The sequence below is a fragment of the Lepidothrix coronata genome, unplaced genomic scaffold (assembly GCF_001604755.1).
Source record: "Lepidothrix coronata isolate B3197 unplaced genomic scaffold, Lepidothrix_coronata-1.0 Scaffold63, whole genome shotgun sequence".
Taxonomy (NCBI): domain Eukaryota; kingdom Metazoa; phylum Chordata; class Aves; order Passeriformes; family Pipridae; genus Lepidothrix; species Lepidothrix coronata.
Window position 1 is genome coordinate 2,509,369 of NW_016690243.1, and position 8,403 is coordinate 2,517,771.

General features: G+C 43.4%; 1 protein-coding gene across 3 annotated transcripts; it reads left to right on the top strand.

Moving 5' to 3' along the window:
- The first annotated feature begins 557 nt into the window (after positions 1-557).
- On the top strand, positions 558-5,004 carry GPR85 (G protein-coupled receptor 85). 3 transcript variants are annotated; one of them, XM_017817916.1, is made up of 2 exons: positions 558-1,489; positions 3,089-5,004. In XM_017817916.1, the coding sequence occupies exon 2, from the start codon at positions 3,264-3,266 to the stop codon at positions 4,374-4,376; it is 1,113 nt and encodes a 370-aa protein (XP_017673405.1). In that variant the 5' UTR covers positions 558-1,489; positions 3,089-3,263; the 3' UTR covers positions 4,377-5,004. The 3 variants fall into 3 exon arrangements, with proteins under 3 accessions (XP_017673405.1, XP_017673407.1, XP_017673406.1); XM_017817918.1 differs by lacking the exon at positions 558-1,489 and adding an exon at positions 1,535-1,774; XM_017817917.1 differs by lacking the exon at positions 558-1,489 and adding an exon at positions 1,908-2,011.
- Positions 5,005-8,403: the final 3,399 nt, after the last annotated feature.

An 8,403-nucleotide genomic window follows, 5' to 3' on the forward strand; every position in this document is an offset into this window, starting at 1 on the left:
ATGTGACACACATTATGAATCAACCCCATAAATCTGTCCCCCAGAAGGATTTATTCTGCCTTGAACAGAAGCTCCCAGTGAAGAAGTTCCTCAGGATCCAAATCTCTCGACCCAAAACAAGCTGTTCCTCAACTGCCTTGCAGTCAAAGCGAATTACTCTTGGGGCACGGCTTTCATGTTCCCACTTCTCCCGGATAAACTTCCACACAAACCGAAGAGGCGGGAGGGCGGAGGAACGTGCTCTTTCAAGCCTTATCCAAATCCTTCCCGCTCCCTCCTGGTTTTACAGCGGTGGCACCAGCGGGTGCGGGGGCCGGCGGGAGGCCCCTGCGGCGGCCCAGGCCACAGCCCGCCGCCTCCCAGCGCCGCCGCCTCGGCCCCCCGGCCCGCATGACATCATCGGGACGGCTCGGGATCGATCCCCGCCGGCCGCCGGTTCGGGCGGGCGCTCCTCCGCGGCGGCCGCCGCTGCCGCCCTGCGCGCCCAGGGGGAACGCCGGCCCTGCCGCGGACGGAACGGGCTAACATCGGATCCATCCCCGCCGCCATGAAGCGAGAGCGCTGACGGCTCTGCGCCGGCTTCGGGCTGCGCGTCGGGAAGCCGCTCCACGGGCTGCGGGGGGCGAAGGTGCGGTGTCCTCGCGGCCCCGCGGCGAATGCGCCCTCCACGAACAACGGCACTTATTAAGGAGTCCTGCCTGGCTCGGGGGTCAGGAAGAAGGAATTCACCGGGTGGGAATCGGGAGAGAGGAAAAGAAGCCACGAGCGGAAAGATCAGGCAGCGGCAGCTGAAGAAACCGCCCGGTCCCTCTCCTGACACAGGCTGCAACGCGCAACGCGGCGGGCGCCTCCAGACCCCTATTGCAACCGAATGGGGCGGGAGGGGAAGCCCAGCGGCATAAACAAGGAGCACAGGACCTGATTCCTTCCCCTCCCTTTCCTCACTGGCTTGCCCAGGCTCGCCAGTAAATCCAGCTCGGCTATGCATCGCGATGGGAACGTGCTGCCAAGGAGGCTGCCTTCCCATCACTGAGGATACTGCCTTTCCCTCACTGAGGAGGCTGCTGCTGCCGCCGGGGCTGCCCGAACACCACTGAGGACGCTGCTGCCGCCGCGGAGGTTGCCGTGCCCTCACTGAGACAGCCGCAGCTGCCGCCTCCGAGGCTGCCGTGCCCTCATCGAGACGGCCGCCGCCGCTGCGTTACTGGGAGAGATTGTAGCGCTGCGACAGGGGAGGACGGGGCTCGGCGCGCAGGGGGGAGGCGCGGCGAGCATGCGCCGCCAGAGCCACTGACTGGATCCTCGGCCAAGGTACCGAGGTAAAAAAAAAAAAAAAAAAAAAAAAAAAAAAAAAAAAGGGAAAAAAGGAAAAGGATTGAAAGAAGCATGAAAGACAGCAGAGGAGAATAGAAAAGACCGCCAGGATAAAGCAGCCCTCGGTCGGCGGCAAGCAGCAGCTCTGGCATGTGGGGATCTCCGGCACCAACAGGTAGGAGGAGAGGGGCTGGGGGCGCCGAGGGCTGCCGCGGCTGCAGGTGCGTGCGGGGAGGGCTCCCCCGCTCAGGGAGCGGGCCTGGGGGGTGATTTCCAAAGAAGCGGCATGATGAAAGCGCTCACAGACAATGCCTCTTCCGCTCACCCCAGCTCCCCGCCGCGGGGGGCTCTCGCACGGCTCCGGCAGATGCGGCTGATGCCAAGCAGCGGCACCCGGGCTGCCTTGCAGTGCGGCGCAGTCCAGCCCTGCATGGCGGGGCGAGGGGGAGCGGCTGTGCCCGTGAGTGTGTATGTGTGTGTCAGCGGCGGTGTGAGGGTGCCAGCGAGCGCCGGGTGTGCAGCGTGCGGGAGTGTGTGCGGAGGCAGGGCCGGCCGCCGCGGGGACAGATCCACGGAGGAGGGGGAGCGGCGGGGCTGGCGGGAGGGGGAGGGGGAGCCTGATTTCATGGTTTTAAAACGATGCCATGATCTGATCAGCCTCTGTTTACACAGCAGCAATCAGGCTCTTTTGTGGACGGTAAGAATGGAAGGATTTTTGCTGGGATTCAGTGGGAATATCCTTTGTACACCCGAGGTGGCATAGGAAACACTTCGTGTGAATAACGGAGGAGCCTGATCATGACTGCTGTGGCTCCTGTCCCTGGCTCTGGAGGGAGAAAAAAAGAAAAACAAACCCCCATAAACCCCAGCAACAGACAGTTCTTTATTTTATTTTATTGCATGAAACGTGTTCCGCTAGGATTCACTGGGAGGATTAGTGGGAATCGCGGAGCCCTAATTAGCTAAAAAAAAATATCAATTTATATGTTTATCTAAGCATAACCAAAACTAGCCCTCCCAAAAGGATGGGCATTAAATCTTGGCTGCGTTGCCTATTTTTACTCAGTATTTACACTGACCGTTGCTTATTATGAATTATGTCGAGGCTTTAACGATTTGCATTAAAGCGGGGGAGGGGGGGAACGACACCCTAAAGCATACTGCTATCGACTGTCTGGATACCTGTTTATCTAAAAGCCTAAATGATAAAATTATAGTTTATAGAAGGAAGGGAGGGGGATCATGAATGCTGCTTCTCTTACAATATGCATAAACTAACACTGTGCTTAATGTGCTTTGGTGACTTGGGTTAAAAAACATAAATTCTGCAGGCTTTCTTTGGGTGTGATCCGTATCAACATAGCAGCTGCCTCTTAAAACATTGACAAATACAGTAGACATAAAATAAATGTAGGTAATGTCAAAATATCAGTGGTCTTTGGGGATTTTAAAAAAGATGTCAGTGATTAACTCTTGGGCTCACAAACTGGGAATCTTTTGATTCATAAAATCTCTGAGGCTTTCACTGTGACATTATATGTGCTACCAAATATAAGGGGCATTGGTCAGTTGGAAACTGTAATAAGCCAAATCTGTCAATAATCAATCATACTAAAGAGTAAGTATATTAAAAAAAAGCCTCATGATTTTTAAAAACAAACAATAGTACTCAAATTTACAACTTCATTTGGTTCTCCATAAATTAACATCTTTGTTAGCACTTTCTGACATCATTTTGTGTTAACTTAAGAACTGATAGCTCGTTTTTTTTCAGATATTTTGATGGCATGACAAATCAGAAAGAAGAGGATGTACTGTATGACTAGACACAAGATCAGTTCTGTTTGTGGATTACATTTTCAGTAAGATGTATGGATCTATTTTTTCCTTGTTCTTAAATATAGATCATGAGACTTGACTGAGGCAATATACATATCATCCATCCATCTATGGCGAACTACAGCCATGCAGCTGACAACATTTTACAAAATCTCTCTCCTTTAACAGCTTTTCTGAAACTGACTTCACTGGGTTTCATAATAGGAGTCAGTGTTGTGGGTAACCTTCTGATCTCCATTTTGCTAGTCAAAGATAAGACCTTGCATAGAGCTCCTTACTACTTCCTGTTGGATCTTTGCTGCTCAGATATCCTCAGATCTGCAATTTGTTTCCCATTTGTTTTCACCTCTGTGAAAAATGGCTCTACTTGGACGTATGGGACTCTTACTTGCAAGGTGATTGCCTTTTTGGGGGTTTTGTCCTGCTTTCACACTGCTTTCATGTTATTCTGCATAAGCGTCACAAGATACTTAGCTATTGCCCACCACCGTTTTTATACGAAAAGACTGACCTTCTGGACTTGTTTGGCTGTTATCTGTATGGTTTGGACTCTCTCTGTAGCCATGGCTTTCCCCCCAGTTTTAGATGTGGGCACCTACTCGTTCATTAGGGAGGAAGACCAATGCACTTTCCAGCATCGTTCCTTCAGGGCTAATGATTCCTTGGGATTTATGCTTCTTCTTGCCCTTATCCTCCTAGCCACACAGCTTGTCTACCTCAAGCTGATATTTTTTGTTCACGATCGCAGGAAAATGAAGCCAGTCCAGTTTGTTGCAGCAGTGAGCCAGAACTGGACTTTTCATGGTCCTGGAGCGAGTGGTCAAGCAGCTGCCAATTGGCTGGCTGGATTCGGAAGGGGTCCCACACCTCCAACCTTGTTGGGAATCAGGCAAAATGCGAACACCACGGGCAGGAGGAGGCTACTGGTTTTAGATGAGTTCAAAATGGAGAAGAGAATCAGCAGAATGTTCTACATCATGACATTTCTCTTTCTGACCTTGTGGGGTCCCTATTTGGTAGCCTGTTACTGGAGAGTTTTTGCAAGAGGGCCTGTAGTACCTGGGGGATTTCTAACGGCCGCTGTCTGGATGAGTTTTGCCCAAGCTGGAATCAATCCTTTTGTCTGCATTTTCTCCAACAGGGAGCTGAGGCGCTGTTTCAGCACAACCCTTCTTTACTGCAGAAAATCCAGGTTACCAAGGGAACCTTACTGTGTTATATGAGGGAGCATCTGTAAATCTTTAGCCTTGTGAAACACTACCATTCTCTGCTAAGCAATTGTGGCCTGTAGCCATGTCTTGAGGAGAAAATCAAGAATGGGATGTCAGCAGCTGTAAGGATTTGGGCAACATTCTGCAGTCTTTGCAATAGCTCACCTCTAATCCTGTTTTAAACCTAAACATGTTCCTGCTGACCACTGCTGAAGGTTTGTAATTAAGAACAAAGGACTGAACTACTGCCCTGAATTCCTTTATGTGGTTGAAATCTAGATTATGAAAGTAGCAGGTGCTAAGTATCAGTGCTAAATGCTGTGTATATCACTACATAAAATAAGAACATCAGAAAGATTAGCATTGGACATCTTAATAAATTAAGTTGATATGAGGTTAATGTGTTGATAAAACTAATTTTAGACATCTGAAGACCTTTAAAACATTTCATACAATTATTATTTTGCAAAGACTGAAAACTGGGGACTCAAGTACTGTAACTGATTAAAGATGTGCCATGCATTATTGGATTATCACACTTACAAATCTGTTTGCCTTGTGAGTAAGTTTTGAGGAGCATTCCAAAGCAGTATTTTTGTTCAGATTTCGAATTTAATTTTTTTTCCAAATATATTACTCTTTCTAAATACCATTTTCCTTAACAGTGAAATTACTAACATTTAACTGTATTCTGTGTTTTTTGCTGATTTGGTATAAAGTTTAATAGACTCTTATTTATATTTTCTAAAAAGCTAGATATCAGTCTGTTAGGCAACGTTAACAACAATATCCAGTCATAATTGAAGAGTTATAATTATACAGAATAAACACATGTTGCCTTAAAGGGTTATCTAGTATCTTCCATTTTGTTTAGCATTGAAGCAAATAAGCAAGGAAAATTGAATCAATAACTCTGGTCAGTCATTTGGGAGTGCATGAAAGATCACTTAGTCCTCTTTTTTCCTTTTTACTCCAATGGTTCCCAAAATCAATATGCACATCACTGGGATTATATGATTTTTTTCTAGGTGTGCCGCCCTTTCTAGTTTGTTCTGAGAAACACAGGCAGTTGATGTATGTTTATATTTTGAGACAGCTGTCATGGGGAGACCGCAGCCTTAGTATGATATCTTGCACAATTTGTGAAGCATTTATTCTACTGAAGGCACAGTCTTGTTTATATTTTCTGCACATTTTGGTGTATTGGTTGTTTTAAATTATTTAAGTTTTAACTTGTGAAAGCATATACTATGATTTCTTAGTGTTTTAGAAATACATTAGAGTCTGTGAGTCTTTCCTTCTTTCAGATACAGATGTGTGGATTTCAATATAAAGTTGCATTTGCCAAAATTTACCTGTGTAGCTTGTTAATTTTCTTGGAATAAAATTTTACATTTTTCCAGTTATACAATTAACCTTTTTTATTTTGTCTAGTGAGCTAGCATGAAGTACTGAGAATGTAGCCATTATGAATTATTATCCTTTGCAGTCACTGTATTCCCAAACTGTAAATGCATGAATGGTGGGGACCACAGGATTGATAAATTATATTATCTACAGTAGCACTATTGTGTAGTTTATCATAATTACCCATCTATCTGTTCTAATATGTCAGTTATATTTAAAGTTACAACACAGTATTTAACATTAGCTTCACAGTTTAATTTTGGAATATGTGTATATTTGAAGCACAACATCATGAGTTGGTCAATCATAAAAACACAGATTTTTCTTAATTTTGGGAGAGGCAAAACTAGAGGTCTTAATTCAGTATTGGTATATCTTGTCCTTTGTTGCAGTTTTATGACCAGCAAGTTAATATATAAAGACACAAGCAGCAGTCAATAATGGAAATACTTAAATTTGTATGATAACATTATACAACATATGCAACAATTCAGACAGTTGTGTCTATATGTGATCAGACAACTTGATCAAAAATTTGATGAGCAATCTGTTTGACCTCACATACACTTTTATACTGAGGTTGATTGGTTGAGAGGCATGGCTTTATATACTGTGTTGAAACAGAAAAATTGCTAAAATAATGAGTCCTCATCAGTATAAGAATGTTTTAGAACGTAATTTGAAATGGGACCAATAAACTTTTACCAAAAGGACATTTTTATTACACTGAAAAAGGCTTTGAAATTAAGGTAGTTAAGCAGTTTTCAGAGAGAGCAAGAAGGAATAAAACCTGAATTGTATGTTGAGAAAAATTCTGAAAGTCATCCCACTTAAGTTTATTAAAAGGTTGATTGGCAATAACTTCAGTCTAATTTCTATAAAATAGTAACCTTTACAAGGAACATAGATATTACATATTGTAATAAAGAAGTACATATAAATAAAGTTGTAAATAATGTTATAGTTGTAGAAGTAGTCAGTTCTGAGGATTAGCCAGAAAATTTTCAACTACAAAATTTCAAAAGCTGCAAATCTGGGGCCTGACCTAACTCCTAATAAAGTCAGTTGGTGTTTTCCCATTAACTTCATTCGTAGCAGAAGCAGGCCCTAACATTTCTATAGTGCTATGCTTCTGAAATACTAAGAAGGCTGTATTTACTATGCAGTGGGAAAAGAGAAAAAAAATTAAAAATATTTCCCTGGAAGTTTTGCAAGCAGTAACTGATGTAAATTAAAATAATAAACAGTAAATAAGTCTGAAAGCAAATATTTTGATAAATGTTTTTCTTTTGATATGAATATAATTCCTTTGGCTATATGAAAATACGCAACTGTATTACTACCTGACAGAGGACAGGTACTTTTTCTTTAGTGAATTTTTATAATTGTTCCAGTAAGAAGTCTTGTGACAGAAGTATTTTATTTTTCTCCAGCATTAAAAGGACAAGGGGATGTTCAGTGAAATTAAAAGCCAACATATGAAGTAACGTTTTATGCAAAGTTATTACTCAATGGAACTCACTGGCACAGAATGTCAAGTAGTTTAGAGAGATTCCTACAAGAACTATATGTATGCATGAATTAAAGCAGTGCTTGCAGTTTTTGTCATCAGTGTCATTTTGATCCTACTCAGCATATCAGAACTAATGTATTAAGGTATAAATTCAAAGGAACAAGAAGATTCATTCCAATTCATACACTGTTGTGTCACAATATGAAAAGCCTTTTGCTTTCATTTTAGTACAGGAGCTAAGCTATTGCCAAAGCTAGAATACAGGGCTGGTAGTTACTCTTTTCAGAATAGCAAAGAATATCACACTATTTTATATCTGCGTTGATTTTTAATGCTCATGGGTAATGTGAAGTTAACGGTTTTAATTTTTTGATGACAAAAAAAGAGTAAGAACAAATTCCCTGGAGGAAAAGCTGTCTGCCCCTGTTGCTTTCCTGCCCTCTCTAGCCCCACCAGTCCTTTGACAGCCTCTCCATCAATCCTTCTACAAGACTAAATGTTTCCTATACTGAGTGTTGTATTTATCCTGCTCCTTGAGAAGTATGTCAGCCATCCCTCCTCCCCAGTAGATAAGATCCTGCAACACCTTCCCAGTGTTTGTCAGTGTCTGCGTTCCCTTCCTGAGGACAGAGAGGGACCGCCAGTTCCTTCCAGCTGGTTTTGCAGCTCATGGAGTCATCATCTCAGGGCACTTGGCTAGTGCACTGGGAATCTCTATCTTTTGTCTTTGGTCATGAAGCAGATCCGGTTTCGGCTGTGCGGAGGAAAATGAGAATTGGGAGGGGACAGCAGGAAACAAATTTCTCAAATCCCTCATAATGAAACCACTGTTTTTGTTACATTGCCCAAGGGCATATTATTTTTTAAAAGCGTATTTGGTGTTAATGACCATCTAAATAAATAAAATGTACATTTAGCCAATTAATGCAAGTTTTTTGGTACAGCTACAAAATCTTATTATAAAATGGCTTTCTGTCAGTCTCTAGGCCTTGGGGGCAGAGGAGTCCACTCTGTCTCCTTTTAGGTGCATTGTGTTTGTTCACTTGTATTGCTCTTGCTTTGCCTTTCAAGCATGTCCACATTTTATTTATATTAACAAGAATCCAGTATTGCAGCAAG

Excerpts from the sequence above, each read along its gene's own strand:
- GPR85 (XM_017817916.1), top strand. The coding sequence starts at position 3,264 with ATGGCGAACTACAGCCATGCAGCTGACAACATTTTACAAAATCTCTCT.